General features: G+C 38.2%; 2 protein-coding genes and 1 long non-coding RNA gene across 4 annotated transcripts in view; 1 reads left to right on the top strand and 2 right to left on the bottom strand.

Annotated features, from left to right (window-relative positions):
* Positions 1-4,050, bottom strand: part of LOC146514482 (tyrosine-protein kinase JAK2-like) — a 35,819-nt gene extending 31,769 nt beyond the window's left edge. The window contains exon 1 of the mRNA XM_085166514.1: positions 3,612-4,050. The gene's annotated coding sequence lies outside the window, so the exon portion shown is untranslated. The remainder of the gene's footprint in view (positions 1-3,611) is intronic.
* A 3,077-nt stretch (positions 4,051-7,127) lies between these two features.
* Positions 7,128-9,842, bottom strand: LOC146514481 (uncharacterized). Its single transcript, XR_014875112.1, has 2 exons — positions 9,018-9,842; positions 7,128-8,462 (listed from the first exon to the last, which is right to left on the bottom strand). It is a non-coding gene; the product is annotated as an uncharacterized LOC146514481 (long non-coding RNA).
* A 561-nt stretch (positions 9,843-10,403) lies between these two features.
* LOC146514480 (zinc finger and BTB domain-containing protein 26-like) lies at positions 10,404-18,429 on the top strand. Of its 2 annotated transcripts, XM_085168814.1 has the most exons (3): positions 10,404-10,718; positions 11,022-11,340; positions 11,700-18,429. In XM_085168814.1, the coding sequence occupies exons 2-3, from the start codon at positions 11,032-11,034 to the stop codon at positions 12,684-12,686; spliced, it is 1,296 nt and encodes a 431-aa protein (XP_085024940.1). In that variant the 5' UTR covers positions 10,404-10,718; positions 11,022-11,031; the 3' UTR covers positions 12,687-18,429. The 2 variants fall into 2 exon arrangements, with proteins under 2 accessions (XP_085024940.1, XP_085024939.1); XM_085168813.1 differs by having other exon boundaries at positions 10,404-11,340.
* Positions 18,430-18,671: the final 242 nt, after the last annotated feature.

Here is an 18,671-nt window from a genome sequence, read left to right as displayed (position 1 = left end):
ACACCAGTGCTGTTTCCTGCGAATGGTCAGTGATGGTCAATCAACCAAAATATAAAGAATGCAGTGGTGAGAAAGAGATAAGAGGCAGATAAGAGGTGACGAGCAAATCATCGAGTACATTATTTAAAAACGACAACACACAACAAGTTGCTAACTGTGAAGCATGCTGGCACAGACTTTCAGTCACAAGTGAAGAAGGCTGTTAAGCTGTCTGAAAATAATAAAGTTCAGGCTCAGAATTAATTGAGCAATTTCACATTTGCATTGCACACTAAACCCCACAACAACGGGGTGTTTTTCTTCCTTAGACCTTGCTCTAATCTAGCCACAAGTCTCTCTGTGTTGTGATGGTTCCTAATAGGGTCATAAACATTATTTAAAGAAAGTTGTGATATGAAACAACATGAAGCTCTCATCGTGCTGTTCCATTTTAAACCACTCAACTAATTTTTCTCCACTGCAACAGCTGACAGTGTGGTTCTTTGTACATGACCTGGATAAAATCTGCACACACTGATGCAAGAATAATGTACTTTCCCCATAACATGCCTGTGTCACTGATGTTGTCCTTCCAGTAAATAAAACAGTTTATTTGTCTTAGCTCTGCCTACATACACAACTGAAACATTACCAGGGCTATTAGTGGTTATTTTACAGCTAAAATAAGACAGCAGTGGTAAACTGTATATATGTCAGATCTAAACCTAACATACTTATACTACTTCAGTATATCCTTGTTGTGATAAATGTTGACCTCAACCCGTCTTTACTCTATCACCAGCACTTTCCTTCAAATGGTATACAGTCAGAATAAGAATTCTTTTTAGTATTATTGATGACAGATGATTCAAACATTTCAAAAATTATACAGCTTGAACTGGAAACTGACTGCTCTCAAGAGTACAGGCTTGCAAAATTAATCATCACTACTATAAAGAATCCATTCAAATCATGAATCTAGCAAGCTTTGTAATATAAAAGGTTTGTAATAAAGCCTACCCCCATGAAGACTCAAAGTTGGGTTTTTTGTCAAAGGTTCTTGAGAGCGCTGTTGATTAAAGGGATGAGGGAATCCCCTTTTATTACATCTTACCAAAACGGTCTAATACTGTGCAACCGACCTTATCGCTGGAGTTTATTCATACTTGAGCTCATTTTCCAACGACATAAAGAAGATCATTCTCCTGTTCAACTGGTCTGTATCCTTTTCAATTGGAGCAACCAATATTTCCAGCTATTAAAGTATTCCCGTTTACTGATAAAAATCAGAGTAAGCTGTTACAAATGCCTTTTCAGGGAGGACACGAATTTAGATTAAGATAATGGTTGATTGATTTTTTGTACCTTGCATTTATATGTGTTGAATGCTGCGAGCTCTTGCAAGCATTATATAAAGCAACCTGTTCCTAGTGGTTTTCATTCAAAGGTTTCCCAGGAGCCTCTCCTTGGTGATCTAAAAGCAGTATATGATTACTGCCTAAAAACCTTCAGCAAATAAAATCTGTTACAATATGGAAGGAGCTGCCAGACATTTTCACTAAAGTACTGATTTAAAAGAAGCAGGGGAGACTTTGGAAGAAGGCAGTAAGCAGCTGGACAAATCTCCATTGTTTGAGTCTTTAGACTAGTTAGACATGCTATTCACACCAATTTAAAGTGAGTTCTGTACTGGGGTGCCAGGAATATGTCATGCAATACAATTAAGCCATTTCCAACATGACAATGAGTTCAGTCTACAGGCCTCTGTAATAATTAGGCTTATCACAGACAGTCTGTAATGAGGAACTGTACGACACACTAATGTAAGGCTTAAATCGGTTTAGAGACTGTGTCCCTGTTGTGTAGTTTGCACTCAAGATAGACATATTTTGAGCTATGTATTTATAGCTTAAATACATTTTACACTTTATGTATTTAAGCTATAACTCCAGTAACAGGGAGGTTAGTGGAGTTAACTAAGACTAAACTAAAATACAAAACTAAATGAGCAAGACTAACTGAAATAAAGACAAGAATTATGAGAAGAATGGGAAGTAACAACATCACAACACACTTGATGAGACATGCATTTGTGTCCTGGTGAGACTTGGGATTACTATTCTATATGATCATCAATCAAGTGCCAATAAAAATTGCATTATTCTTAAGTTCTAAAATACATGCTCCTAATGAATAGTCTCTATATCCTAATAATGGCAATAAATAAATAAATAAATAAATAAATAAAACTGAGAAAGAAAGTAATAAAAACAAAACTAAAACTACACGCTTGTAGACCATAAAGACGAAACTGAAATATGCTAAATCCTCATTGAGTGCTAACTGAAAAAAAGCAAATTCCTAAGATAAAGCTCAGAGGTAAGAAGGAAAAACAAGTAAGAGTATAGAAAACTAATAATTCTAGGATGCAGCTCCCCAGTGAATTAGTTCCTGAACACCCAAAGTTTAACAAAATAGAGAAATCATACTATACATGTTTGTATGCTCCCTATCTCCTCCTATACGAGTGAACCAATCTTGATGAGACATTGTGAGTGCCAACGCGTATATGGCATATACAAACATTTTATACAATTCCACAATCGAATATGTTTGTACAGTTCAGTTTAATAGACAATTTGACTGTACACCGAATGGAATGTAATAGCATAGAAAACAATGTCATATTGAAGGAACGTTGTAGTAAGGTATAGAATGTCGTAGTATAGATTGGAATGTCATAGTACAGAAAGGAATTTCATAGTATAGAATGAAATGTCATATTGAACAGAACATTATAGTAAGGTGTAGAATGTCGTGGTATAGAATGAAATGTCATAGTAAAAGATTGGAATGTCATAATATAGAAAGGAATTTCATAGAATGAAATGTCATATTAAACAGAACATTACAGTAATTTGTGGAATATCGTGGTATAGAATGGAATGTCACAGTAAAGATTGGAATGTCGTGGTATAGAATGGAATGCCAGATTAGAATGCCATGTCCCAGTATATAACGTATTATAGCATCATACTCAAATGATGTACGTAGGTATATAATCTGGTAATAAAGGGTTAAACTAGTTATACTGTTGACATCGCTGAGTTGACATCGCTTTATTCACGTCAACAAACATGCAAAGCTCTGCAGAGGGGGTCTTCATGAAGGTCAGCTTTTTTCTGAAGGTCTGTAAAAGTGCTGCCTCTTCAGGTTTTCAAAACTCGAATTACTGGTTGATAACGCACTGCTGATGGCAGATGGGCACAGCAGTACATATAGGCTGTAATAAAATCCTGATCCAAATCAATGATCATTAGAGTCTTTCTCTTTACACGGGCATGTTTGATAAACTGAGAGTGGACTGCAGTGAAAATCTAACTAAATGGATTTTCTTAGAAAGTTTCTTGTGTGCAGCCGTTTCTATATTTACCACGTAAACACAAGTATGGCAGGCACATGCTCAGCAAAAACTTTCTGTGAAAAAGCAAAGTTTAGCAAGTCTGACTGCCACACACCAACTGATGAAGCCCAGCTCGACTAGCTAAGTTACTGCGCTAACCATAAGCACGATTAAATTTATAGCAACAATGACTCCTCGCAGCATCACCCGCACACACGCTCGCACTTACTCTCCTTCCTTTACGTTTCAGCTTCAGCTTCCCTTCCGTCCGCTCGGGTCTGCGGGTCGGCGTGTAGTCCAGCGCTGGGTCAACTTCGCGCTACAGCTAAGCTACGACGGCTCCTGAATGTTCACCATAGCTGTCAATAAAAGTACCCGCTGCTTCGTTATTTTCTCCCTCAAACGCCATCCTGTTGGTCTTTACATATTTCCCTGCGACTGCTTCGTTTTACTCTCCACACTAACTACACTGTAGGTCAGCTCTCCGTATTTTCTTTTTTTTTTTAACCCGACATGTTTGCTTTAAGGTCAAATAGAGCACGGACTGAAACCTCCACCGTAAAAACCTCCCGTTATGAGCGGACACACTGATACAGCGACAGATTATGGAGGTTTGAGGGCGGAGCAGAATGCCCCTTTTTCTGTTTAAGCTCGCTTCTGTCTCTCTGCCCTCGCCCGTGACTTAGCTCCTTCCGCGTTTGACGTAGAAAAAATAAAAATAAAAACGACGTCGATATATCAGCCATCAGCAACAGTGTTTACTTATGGATGCGTGATTAATTACGTTTTTTGGGCCCCTTTACAGGTCTACTTCGCTTCAGTTTATATGAAAATACTGTGGGCTACTTTTCCTTGAACACATTTTTATAGCTTTGACCTATTTTAAGGTCGTGAGCCTACTCCCAGCCACGACATTAAAATGTGTTTTACTCATTTAAGCATTATAGATCGATGGTGTTCTAGCTGGCACAGTAAAATAAACGGCATTCTCCATAACGAGCGCCACTCTGATCATGTATGGAGGACCAAAGCGTCAAAATAATAATGAAATTTCTTTTTAGAAAATGTATAAATGCCCTTGCTGGATGAGCCTAATATCCAGTTAAATCAAACAACTATAGAAAATATGTATCTGTATATTTTTAATTAATTAAAAATAATTATTTTTTATTTATTTCTTATATTAATGTTATTTATTTTAACTGTCATAAACAGGATGTGACAAGTGATAATAATAACAACTGCACTGCATTAAAACATTCACCGGTCTTTAATCCGGTCTTTAAATGATGATTTATGGACCCCTGCTTCTGGGTCCAAACTACTCTGCGTTTATTAAGGCTGTTGCGTTTTTAACATGTTTTAAAGCTTTGTATCTTCTTCTATTTAATCTGAACAAGCCCCTAAAAACAGTCGGTGATCACTGTCGGCCTCTCTCGGTTTTCATTGCCACTGTTTTTTTTAAAGCTCAGTTTTTAAAACCTTACAATGCAGTCCATGCAGCAGTATATTATTGACTGTGTTGCTAGCCACCACATCATTATATACCAGCTAGCACAATTTCAGTAACCCTACAAACGTCACTGCTGTTTAGTTTCCTGTCTTAATTTATGTCGGAAGTGATAGCAGAACTGTACATTTAAAATTTTCAGAAAACCCTCATAAAGAACATGGTATATTATTTAATCTTAAAAATTTGGGGGGAGTCCTCCCGCGTACCATTAGAGGGAACCCATGTACCACCAGCGGTACACATACCACAGTCTGAGAACAACTGCTTTATTAGATTTATTGACACTGCAAATTTTGCTAAATTTTATTCAGTGTACTGGGGACAGTGATATAAAAGAGAGACTTCAGCTACAAAAGCTCACATAGTCACATTATTTTTTTAGCTAAATGACACATTGTTTTCTAATCCATGTCTAATTCACCTTTTTTTTCCTGTCACTTGTGCTGCTGTAACAAGTTCATTTCCCCAGTGTGAGATTAAATAAAGTCTATGTCTATGTTTAAATCAACATGGTTACATAAATAAAAGTGCAAGGAAATGTTTCTCTACACCACAAAGTTGACTGAAATAACCACGGGATGAGTGGTTACCTAAAAACCACAGGTGACAGGAATTTTGGGAAGATTTGGTCAAACAGAAAGCAATAACCTTGTTGCGTCTCACTTTTTGGCCCATTTGCAACAGGGAAACATATGTATACGTAAAATTCAAAATCTACCTGATTGAACAAAATGTTCTGTGACGAATGGTTGATATTACAAAGAAATTCTGTTACCAAAGACAGAGAGATGTCTCTCCAAGATTCTGTTTTGGATAAAATCCTTTCTTTTTCTCATCTCCTTTGGAACACTTTAAAAGTTCAAAAATATTATCCTCTGGCACAAATTGGAACAGTGTAGCAACCATTCAGATTTATTAGCTCTTTAGACCTGACCCTGCCACTGATGATCCTCACATGCTTTTTCTTTGAGTTAATTCAATAAATACACATTTTGTGTGCAGCCCCAAAGCCACGCCTTGAGGTGGTTCGCATAGATCAGCAACTTCAATCTATTTGCATCATATGACCACTGGAATGCAAAACTCTGTCCACACATTATTAAAAGAAGTCAAATGCATTTCACAGCTGACCACACAATTTATATTTTTCAAGATATATAGAGATACATTTTGTGCTAAAATATAGAAGAATGTGTTCAAAATAAACTTGCAAAACAAGCAAGACAAACAAGACAATCTTCATATTTGGTCTTCAAGCTTGTGCATTATACAAACAGATAATGATGATAGAACATGTTTATGTACTATGACTGTAAAAGCTCTTCATTTATATAAGTGAAGTTTTGTGCCTTAAAGGGTTTCTATTGTGCTAATTCTCAGGTTAATCTCTGCTCAAAGTTTATCTTACACTGTTTGAAACAAGGTGTTTTAGCACCTTTTACTTTAAGGCCACCGTCCCTTTAAGACAGATTTTCTTCTAATTGCCTAACCCGGGCAAAAAGAAGGTTTGAATACACACAAAAAAATTTAATATCTGACTTTACATAAATTAATTACATGTTAATTTTCCATGTAATTTTGTAACATAAGTACAATTTAAAATGTAAAATTTAATGGAATTTGATCAAATGAAATTGATTAAAACTTGATTAGAATGCATTCAGTTTATACCAACCATATTTCTCTTTATGATTGATTATTGAAATACATTGTTCTGTCCTTATTGTGCGTCCCTTTGCCCAACTTGACAGACAGCTAACGGTTTCAATGAACATTGGAGGCAGAAGTAAGTTTAAGCCTTTTCACTTCGTCAGTAGTTCAATGATTGACATCCTTTTCTTCCCGTAAAACTAAAAACAAACACAAAGTAAATGTTACAAGATGTCTTTTCCTTTTAACTCACACTTCTAGGATATGAACTATACTGTTATATAGTATGTGTAATCAACAGCGACTCAGTATTGATCACAATCATTGACTGTAGAAAACATGGACGACGCGACCCCGCCTCCTACCATTGTGCAAAAATGAAGCCAAAATACCCCGCTTGTGGAGGCTGCCATCTTGCAAATTTGGAGCCAGAGTCTGCGCAGTAGTGACTTGAGGTGGAGCGACTGTGTAACGCTCCCGCCCACACACCCGCTGAACGTGACCGCAAACACGCCCCCCTACACTTTTTACGTAGCCCGGCTGCTCGAGTTTTTTTGCTGGTTTAAGGTAAATACAACCATGTCACTGTTATAAAAAAGACACACAGCTTATCATCTTATAGTTCTAAAATCACTCTGTTGTTAATTCGTTAGTTAGCTTAGTCGCTAGCATACGCATTGTGTTGAAGGCTTGTTGCTAGCTAGTTAGCGATGCTACACACCTGCTACTCTTAATAGTCTTCAACACTTATGTTTTTTTTTATCCATTTTTAGACAGCGATGAGATCAGCTGCACACTCCACAGAGGCCCAGAGTTACTGTTAATATCAAAAATATAATGCTGTCCTTTGAGATTTTAACATAAGACTGTGAGTGTAATGGATCTAAAACTGTTTAAATCTCTACAGCCTGGTAACATGGAGACTTTAAAAACAACAGCATGAGGTTTCAGTAGTGTAGTCTAATTTGTTCTTTTCATTTAATAATAGAGTCCATATTATATCAACAGCTACATTTACCCTGGAGATAAACTAGTGAGGGAGACCATCAGGACTAAGCTGGGTTTCCTGGGTCCAGAGGTTTGGAGAAACTTCTTCCCTTTCTTTCATCCCAGCTGTCCTGTGCCATAAGTTCTGTTGACCCGCTGTAAGAGGCATCATTTAAGAAACACCAGGAACACTGAAGCTCATGGCAGTGATCAAGCAGGACTCATGATCTTCACCAGCAGCTCCCTCACAGGGAAATCTTCAGCACTCCTCCGTAGGCCCGCCCCAGGAGATGGATAAACCCAGCATTTCATGAACACTGTGATGAGACCTTTGGTTTGTGTAATGTTATAAATACTCTGATACTCCCCAGAGGCTCCGGACTTTTACATAAAGATATTATATTCAGTCCTGTAGAAAGTTATATATTTAAAAATATGTGATCCTCTCTGGTTACTCTGGTATGAATAACTCTGAATCACTTTATGGTAAATAACACACTATCTGCAAAAAACTGTGAATAAATTCCAGATGACAAGTTTGTAGTTCAACATACAAGTGATGACCTTTGACCTTCATCAGGTTTTATTTAATTGTGTTAGACAAAATCTCATATGCTCTTCATGCAGCTGAGTACATTAAGTGTTTAAAACGGAAGCTGTGCAGGTCTGAGATCAGCAGCTTTGTGAAACACCAAACTGAGGTCCTGTTAATGCTGATATATAGTGACACAGTAACATGAGTGATTAATCCTTTAGTTTTTTTGTCTTTAACTTTATCAATAAAACAGCTGCAGCTTTCACTACAGCACGTGTGGTACTTTAACCTTTGTACTGTTTTCATCAGTTCATTTTACAGTTAACATATGAACATGTTGGATGATCTGTCTGCTGTCACTCGATGGGGCTGAGGTCTGAATCTGAGGGCAGCTCCTGTAATCACAAAGACAACAGAACCATCAAACTCAGATATAAATAAATACATTTTAAATAAATTTTATCCCTCAATATTGAAATAAAGCTGATTCTTCTGTCCTCACACACTCAGGATCTGAAGTTCTTCTCTTACATTTTTTCAGTACAGTATTACAGTACACTACAGTACTTTAATCCATAGTTCCTGATTAATGAGGAGTTACTGAAGTACAAGCTTTTAAAAAAATTGTTTCTGTCTTTACAGATGTGGCAAGAGACTGAAAACATGCTGTTGTTTGCACATATTTAATATTCAGCTCTGCACAGGAGCTGAAGCAGGGTGCAGCCTGTTGCTTTTACAGTATAATATAATACTTGTAATAAAAGTACAGTAACAGTAATTAGTGACTGAGCAGCCCGGGGCGTTTCTCTTGATTTCTTCAGTAAATTCATTCACCTGCACAGATTAGCTAAACGAACCCTGACAGCCGAGGGCTCATTTTAGCTAGCTAGGTCTCAGGAGCTAGCTATGGACGGTAGTTACGGATTAGCTTACAAACACATTTAACTTACCGAAAAAGTGCAGCGGGGCCTCGGGTCCTTCTGTCGGGTAGTACTGAAGAACACCTCAGGCTGTCAGGTTAAAACACTCGGTCGTGTTTTCGTAGCGTAAACGCTCGTCCTCCTCTCAGAGCCTACGCTCTATCTGCTATTCGCGAACAGAGATACGCAAGTTTCTCCGTGACTGCAGCTGTCAGTCAAAGCTCTTATGATGACGTTTCACCCCAATTTAACATCACCGCGGTAGGAATTAGAATCAAACTTATGGGAAAGGAGACCCCTTGAACATCAATCAGCGTGATGAGAACTATTGAAAACAAAAGAAAGAATCTTTGGAAAAAAATTATCTAAGGAGAATTAATTTATTTTAGTCTGACCCCAGTCCCATCTGCTAACATGGAGGAGGCGGGGTTTATGACCTATACTGCAGCCAGACACCAGGGGGTGATAGAGACGTTTTGGCTTCATTTTTGGGGACCTGTGGCGTCGTCCATGTTTTCTACAGTCAATGATCACAATACAACTTAGCGAGTTTAGCTTCCTCAAAGATAAACATAGCAGATGAAATAACTGGTTTCTAAACAAATCTATGTAATAGAAATGCACCAAATAAACTTGTAAACATGTTGTACATTAATACTCACAAGCAATAACTCTCCAAGGCAGAAACGTTTTAAAGAGCAACAACATATTCTGCAGGCTAACAAGCAGCCAGTTTCCTGTTTCCTCTACTCACAGGAACACAGAAAAACCCCACCAAAATATAAGCTGGCGATTATTCCCACTATGACCAGCAGAGGGTGCTGAAGAGAAAGAACCTATGCATGTCATAACATACATAAACCCTTGATAGTGTGTATTTCAGTTGCAGTTTACTCTAAATCATTGCTTCGTGTTTTTCGAAGGCAAAGAATAGTTCTTTGACGTGCAGAAGGTGGGAGGGTCTTCCGTGCACAAGGCCAGAGCTCTACGTTTGAGGTGACCAAACTGAGAAAATATTACAGAAAATAAAAAAAAGCATGCCACATGAAATTGAGTCCACCTGTTCAATTTGCTCCAAGGCTGCAAGTGGTGGGACAGTGAATATCAGTGAATACCAACACAGCCCATTAAAACTGTTTTGTTTTTTTAAGTAAACCAAATGTATTTAATTTCAAGGTCCCAACCATGTAAAGCTTTTACCTATAGGTATGTACACTGAGAAGTCAAGGAGGACATGAACGAAGTGTGTTTGTGTTTTGCTTTGAGCAGAACAACAAATTCTTCATATATATATATACACACACAGATATGTGTGTGTGTATATATATATATATATATATATATATATATATATATATATATATATATATATATATATATACATATATATATATATATATATATAACGGCTGAACTAAAAGCACTGAAGGGGTTAATTACTTCATGCCCTCTTGCATAACGTAGATACGCACGCAGGCACCCGCACACACACTGCTGCCACGAGCCTCCTCAGCAAAGAGCCACTAGAAGTCAGGATGCCTGTTTCTTTACCGAAATAAATCCTTTCGCATCTGCAGAGCGTTAATTAAACCTCAGGAACGCCAGAACCCGTAAGGAGATCAGGTGAATAGAGAGGCTAGTGTTTCCTCAAAGTTATTTGGGGTTCCCATCCAAGCAAAGCATCCTTCCTCACCCAGGAACCGTTACCACGGCATGAGGCTGCAGTACAAGGTGGGGCTGGATCGCTAGATATTGATTTGACTGATTATGACACGTTTGAATTTGCCAGTAAATCATGTTATTTAGGGCTAATGTTATGCTATATCCAACAATGCCAAAACTTTTACAGTGTTTAAATTTCACATATGCAGTATACTCACTCCTACACAGGGCCCAAAACCTATTTGAAAAATGACAATGAAAACATGGTTGTTATCCACATTTTGAAGCCTTCTTATAAACATGAAAAATTAAGGTTATCTATGCAGCTCACACTTGCATCCATATGATAACAGAACTATGCTCTTACTATAGACAGACCATCATGCCAGGCTGTTCTGAGACTCTGCAGTTTAGTTTGCCCAACCACGGGGACTCCATCCTCAGCAAAATGAATGATCTTAGAGAAGAACATCGCTTTTGTGACATCACGCTCATCTTGGGCAGGCCACAGGACTCTACTGTCCATCCTCTCCAGTTCCAAGGTCACAGAGTGGTGCTTGCAGCATCCTCAGACTTCCTGCGTGATCAGTTCCTGCTTCACAAAGGCCGATCAGAGCTGAGTGTGGCTGTTGTTTCCAACGTGAAGGTTGCCAAGACACTACTCCTGTCCTGCTACACAGGGTTCCTAGAGGTGCAAGATCTAGTGTTTCTGTAATCACAGAGCTGAACATGGCCATATATCAAAAGTCTTTTGAGCTGAGGTGTTTGTTTTACTGTATAATCACTCATTTCTGTACTATAATGAAAGGTTCTAGATATAGTTTTATAATAGGATCCATATTTAAAGTGAACAAGAGGAATATTATTTTAAGGGGGAACCTATTGTACAAATTTTCCAATCCATATTTTTATTCTTACATTCTATTATAGTAGCTCTGCATGACTCACGGTCTCAGAAGCTCACAAAGAAGTATAATAAGTCCTCTTTTTCTTATGGTTGGTGCTGTTTCTTTAATATTCATTATTGCTTCATCCATTGCTGGTATGCAGGTCCCTCAGAGAGAACTGGTGAGCTACTTGACTGCAGCCAGTGTACTCCAGATGAGCCAGGTGGTGGAGAAGTGTGTCCAGGCTATTTCACAGTACCTCAGTCCCACCACGCCTTTCTCGAATCTGACTAGACTCTCAGAGGAGAAGGAAACCCAGCAGCTCAGCAGCAGGTGGCTTGGTTCCAGCTTTGATAATCCAAAGGAAAGGGATGCAGCCCTGCCCGACGCTATCATCCACAAAACAAATAGCAAGGAAGTTGGAACAGTCATGGTAAACCCCAGGTTGACAGCCGGCCAAGAAGCCAAGGTGGATACTATAGGACTGAGAGAACTCAGAGAAGCCAAAATCGACTTATCTCAAGATGCAGAATGTTGTCTTGACATGCTGAAGTTGGGCAAAGAAGGAGATGTTCTGCCATGTTACACAAGCAACCCATTGTCTCATGTTCCTCACACTGCAGATAATCCACACCCTTCTGCAGTTTTACATGACCTAATGTCTTCTACAGCCACCATGATCAGTTCTGCAGCTGACACAAAACTGGTAAATAGTTCCAAAAACCAACACGAACAAGATGTTAAAGATTCACCAGAAGAGGAAAAGAAGTACATGCCAAAGGCAAACCAACTGCAACAAAGTGGAAAGCTAAGGAACTCTAGTCTTTTTTGCCACCCTAAAACACCTCTGTCCAAGATTCCTTTTGCTGCAGATAACTCGGATACAGTAGTGTTCCAAAAGCCATACCTATGCAGAAAGTGTGACAAAGTCTTTCAGCACTTTGAGAGCTATGTGGGCCACCTGAAGGAACACAGACAGTATTTCTGTTTGGTCTGTGGAAAAGTCTTTTCTCAGAAGAATAATCTGTCTCACATAGGTGTCCACACTGGTTTTAAGCCTTTCAGATGCCCTCTGTGCCACATGACATTTACCCAGAAGGCCATGCTGCAACACCACTTCAATCTCCATACATGGGAGGAAGCCCCTTGAGCATACATTGTTGTGCTTGCAGCACCAAATGCAGGCCTCTGGTGCCACCTAAGGGAGATTTATGGCAACAGTTAGCTGCAAAATGTGAGTTAAACGTGAGTTAGTTCCATTAAAATAGAAGATTTAGCATAGTTATTTAAATATTGCTTACGACCTGGAGGTCCAAAAATTAAATGAAGAAATACATACATCACAATAGAAAATGTTGTTAAATGCACAAAAATACAATTGAAACTAATTGCACGGTTGCACAAATTATAGTTACTTATATTTTTCATTGTTATTGTTATTTTTTTTTTATCTCTGTCCATTATTATTATCTTCCCTCCTCATTTACAACCCCAATTCCAAAAAAGTTAGAATGCTGTGGAAAATGCAACCAAAAGCAGAATGCAATTATTTAAAAAACAAAACAGGTTTTTTGTTTGTAGAAACACATATCAGCAATGTTTAAACTGAGACATTATACTGTTTCATTAGCTCATTTTGAATTTGATGGTAATACATCTCAAAAGATGAAAAATAAACAACAGTTGGAAGAACATTTTGTAGCTAATTGGGTGAATTGGCAGTAGCTCTATAAGATGATTGGGCATAAGAAAAGAATGCAGAAACACTAGGTTTGTCAAAAGTAAAGACAGCCAGAGGTTCACCAGTCTGCCCAGTTCAAAAGCCTGCATCTCTGATGGTACTGGAACTTGCAGCTCGCACATCTGGAAAAACACTATCAGTGCTTAAAGGTATATACTGTTTAAAGAGCTTGGCTTTATAGTAGAAGAATTCAAGTGCTTAATTAACCACTTGCTGTCCAAATCATTCATAAATTGAAAACATTTGTTGCTTCGTGAAACAAAAAATATGACAAAGAAGGCCCAGGACTGTCAAGTAGCTAGAAGCCAATTAGACAACAATGGGGCAGCATCTCTCTCTTAAAAGTTAATCAACTAGTTTCCTCAGTTCCCAAATGTTTATGGGCTGTTTTTAAAAAAGAAGAGGGGGCTCTTCACAGCAGTAAATATGACCCTCTTCCTAACTGTTTTGAGATGTGTCACTGCCATCAAATTCAAAATGTCCTCGGGCATTTTCTCAGTTTAAACATTATGATATGATATATTTTCTGCATTCTATGGTGAATAAAATTTGGGTTTCTGGAAAATGCAAATCATTGCATTCTGCTTTTTATTGCAACAAAATTATTCAATTGCAACAAACTGAAGAGCAAACTTGGAGCAAATAAAAGTCTTTACTGTTCTGAAAAACATGAGTAGAGTGAGCTCACAGAAAAGCAACTGCTTCACCATTTGACCCTCTAGAAATTGTGTACAGCTCACTGAGCATGACTCGGCAAGTGGGTTTCCATGCTCTCTCACTCCATCCCTTCCCTACACATGTCTGCTTTTATCCCTCAGCTATCCTTTTGGCCCAGAAATGTCATTGTCACTCATCTTACTGAATGGAACACTAGCCAGTGGGCGCCTCAGATGCCACTGGCACTGTGTGCAGACAAACAGTGAATGCATGGTATTCAGTTTAGAAATTCATGCAAATGTGCGTTTGTGTGTGACCAAGGAAGACAGAGAATGTACATAAATATAGCTGAAGATAAAATTAAGCAAGCATTGATCTACCTATTTGCACTTGCATAAAGTAGCTTAGTCCGAAAAAACATCAACATAAAGAAGTAATCTTGTGAGTTATAGTTCAAAAACAGAAAGCGAACATAAGGAAAACATCTTAAAGTGTAATAACATGAATCATCATGTGATTGTTTCACTGAGAAGGGATTGAAATTCTCTTCAACAGCAACCAGTGCTGCTTCCATGAACTAGGTCAGAATTTATACAGGCGTGTGTGTTTGCACACACCACTGCACACATAAACAAAATCCATGTATGTAAGGTTTTGGAGCACATCCATTATGGATGAGATGCTAAGAGAGAAACAACAGGGAGGGTGAAGACAACGAGGAAGATGGATGAGTAGTGGCAGAGATATTGATGGAGAGTAATTATATTAAGGAAAAGTAGCTTCTTTGGTCTTATAATTAAAATTATACAGCATCCATATGTGGCTCAAGAGTTGGGAGTTTGCCTTGTAATCGGAAGGTTGCCAGTTTGAGCCCCGTCTCAGTCGTTGTGTCCTTGGGCAAGACACTTCACTCGTTGCCTACTGGTGGTGGTCAGAGGGCCCGGTGGCACCAGTGTCTGGCAGCCTCGCCTCTGTCAGTGCGCCCCAGGGCGGCTGTGGCTACAATGTAGCTTGCCATCACCAGTGTGTGAATGGGTGGATGACTGGTTGTGTAAAGCGCTTTGGGGTCCTTAGGGACTAGTAAAGCTCTATACAAATACAGGCCATTTACCATTTACATATCCAAGACTGACTTAGGAAAAAATGTTTTTATATTCCTGTGCCCACATTATGACCAGATGTCAAGTTAAGCTACAAGGAAAGAGCAATAAAAAGCATCGAGGAAGCGTCTAGCACTTTAGAATGGCAATGGCAATGTTTACCATGTTAACTGTTTTTGCAGTTAGTTACATACTTAGAAAATCTGTTGCAGATTACAGAAAAATAAGATTTCTGGATATAATTCATCATCTGGGGATGATTTGGATATTTGTACCATGATGAATTAGATGCAGATTCAACAGATGTCAAAAAAATTTACAACAAACTCAAAGGATCATGATCATGACAGAGGATCATGAAAACTGGATTTGGATTCCATATCCAGGAGACAATAAATGTTTGTTTGTGTATTTGTTTATGGACCATCCCTAGAGTTAATAGGGTTGATTTTTGCATAGGCAAATATTATGAAACAAAACCCAGTGTTGGTTATTAACATGTAAAACACTAAAAGAAATGTATGTATAGAGTTTATATTATACATATGTAGTATGTTGTTGGAGTAATTGAAATTGGCAGGACAGTAGCCAAGAAAGTAGAGAAAGAGCAAGGGGGAATGACATGCAGAAAATAGTTGAACCCAGTGGCCTTTCAGCATGTGGGTCACCTGCCTAGTCAAGTAAGCTACTGTGTAGCAGCACCCTATGAATGGTGTACTTTGCACTAAAATACACCTTTAACAAAACTTTACCCTTTTTCTAAAGCTTCGTATGAGTTTGAACATACTTATATGAAGCTTTGTTTTCATGTAATACTGAATAAGGTGGCATTGTGCTGTGACAGAACTGGGGAGAAAGAGCCGAGAGGAAGAGGTAGAATGTTCACCGTATTCTGAGGTAGGATTATGGCTTAAGTGCATTTGATTACAGCTGTATCAAAACTGACCTCACTGTGAACACAGTTTCATTGCGGAGGAGCTGTTTTGTGTCTGTCAACAGAAAACTGTGAGAAATAAGTAAATATTGCTTTCATCAGGCTTGGACTCGCCTCTGTGCTGCTCGGTGAGGCATGTGATATCGCATTCGTTATTTTACTGCAGAGACCAAGGAAATGTGTGCTGCTGGTTTTAATCATATTTGTCTGATAGACTCTAGTTTGCTCATGTAAACTATGTGTCTTTCTCACACATAAAAGTCTGCCATGCTTTGACTGACAGCTTTTCAGTTGTATTTGCTTCCCTTAAGTATTATTATTAAAGAACACTGCATACATTTTCATTTCTATGTCAGTGACTCCAAACTTTATTTATACAATTTTGCCTTCTGCGGCTTCAAGTGACACAATTCAAATAAAATTGTAGCTATAAAAGCTTTGATGTGAAATTGTGTACTTCTAATTTCAGTTTTGGACCTAAATCTCAAAAATATTTTGTGTTATATAATACTTATTCTTGCCTCCAGCAACACTGTGGGGAATTTTTGACCAAGATATGTCATTTAACTCATCCATTACACAAATATTCCGGTAGCTTCCTTCATCTGCACAATAACACTAAAATTATAACCATCCTGTTTGTGATGCTGGAAAACCGTCAATGCATTTGTTACCTCTGCTGGACTATTGTAAGTTATTATCAGGCTGTTTTGAAAGTTTTCTAAAAAAGCCTTCAGCTGATCCAAAATGCCACAGTGAGAGTACTAACATAGACTTGTGTGAGATAATATTTCTTCTTTATTAGATTATCTTTATTGGCTCCCTGTTAAATTCAGAATTGAATTAGAAAACCTTCTCATAAACAAAAGTCTTGAGTGAAATCATAAACACGTCCTAGTAACATATTATCCCAACAGAGCTCTTCACTTTCAGACTACAGGCTTACTTGTGGTTCCTAAAGTTTCTAAATGCAGAATGAGAAGCAGAGCCTTCAAGACCCTTTACTATGAAACCAGCTCCCAGTTTGGGTTCAGGACACAGACATCCTCTCTACTAATCTACTCTCTAGATTAGGTTTAAAACTTTCCTTTTTGATAAATTGTGTAGTTATGATTGCAACAGGTAACACAGATGCCATTATTACATATTATGAATGGTTGTCTTCTTTATTGTTTCCCTGTGGTTACCCCTACAAAAGTCTGATTTTGCCTGCAGTGGCCTCCTGTTGAAAGGGAGTTCTTCCTCCACACTGCCCCCAAGTGGTTGCTCACAGGGGTTTTTCTCTAATTCTGTATTAACCTTACCTTACAGTATGATGAACTCTGAGATGGCTGTTTCTGTGAACTCGTGCTATAAAAATAAGGTTAATTGGCAACAAGTCAATAACATGACCGAAGGGTGGCTGGCCCTTCTATTAGAAATAGCATGAGGAGTTGAGTCATTTGCGAAGGGCAAAAAGTAGACCCCCTCTCCTTTACATCGAAAGGCCACTTGAGATGGTTTAGGCATCTGACTACGATGCCCCCTGGGCACCTCCTGGGTGGGGTGTTGCAGACATGTCCCACTGTGTGGAAGCCCCATGGCAGACCCATGACATGCTGGAGAGATTACATCTCTCAACTGGCCTGGATGGATATAAAGCTTTTTATTTTACCTTTCACTTTCTGAAGCCTTTGTGGTCAGTCCTGCAAATCTCAAAATAAAATAAAAAAACAGCCGAATTTTATCTTCTTATAGTTGAAAGAACCCTAATTCAGACTTAAACTGTAGAATACATTCAAAACTATCATGTTACTATTATCCTGAAAACTGTGGCAGTTTAGTACTGTTTGTTTTATTATGGTTCAAATTGAATGTAAGGTGTTAAACATTATGTTGTTCCTTTATTGTGGTTTATATGAAAATATTACTGTTCAAGGTAGAGTTGAACAGGTCCAAAGAAGTCTTTGAGGAAGCATCCTTAGCCTCAGTGCACCACTTATATTGTTAGACATCAAACATGTAACACGTGCTGGAAAGATTTTTGCTTCTCATAACAGCATGATTGTAATATTTACTGTAAAAAGTTTTAGCTTACAGAAATTCATACATCAAGGGCTTTTGGGGCACAAGAAGAAAATTTGATTCTGTATGTAAGATAACATGTTTACAGCTCAAAAAGTGTTTTGGAACAGATTTAGCCTTCCAGTATGAATCATAATGAGTAGGCTCACGTCTCCTGCAGTGAACAGCAGCTCACTGAGGGAAAAGCCTGAGTTATTACAAAAGTGTGATTCAGATATAAACAATGACAATAATGTGACAAGCGTGCAAATTTCGACTAAAAATCAAGACTAAACTTATTAAAGACCAGGATTACAGTCATCATGACTTTAGTCACTAGTAACTTGTTTTACTGATCACTAAAGTCTGTAAATGCGCTCACACATGACTGCTATTTCGTAAACAGCAAAAATGTAAAATGAATGGATCATTAAATATACATAATATATATAATAATAATTAAATATATTCACCCAGACCTACAGGTATTATCCAAATGTCTAAGAGAAGCTTTTTCAGCATTGTTAAAGACGGCTGTGGGCTTGAAAACATTTGATACAGTGGTAAAGGCAATTAAGTTTAAACATGCTTTTTTCCGCTACTCCACAGCTTTGAACATGGTTGCAACAGCATGCGGGAACTGCTTGTGTTTTCGTGTGT

Source organism: Neolamprologus multifasciatus, chromosome 7 (assembly GCF_963576455.1).
Source record: "Neolamprologus multifasciatus chromosome 7, fNeoMul1.2, whole genome shotgun sequence".
Taxonomy (NCBI): domain Eukaryota; kingdom Metazoa; phylum Chordata; class Actinopteri; order Cichliformes; family Cichlidae; genus Neolamprologus; species Neolamprologus multifasciatus.
This window is presented reverse-complemented; position numbering and strand designations above follow the sequence as displayed.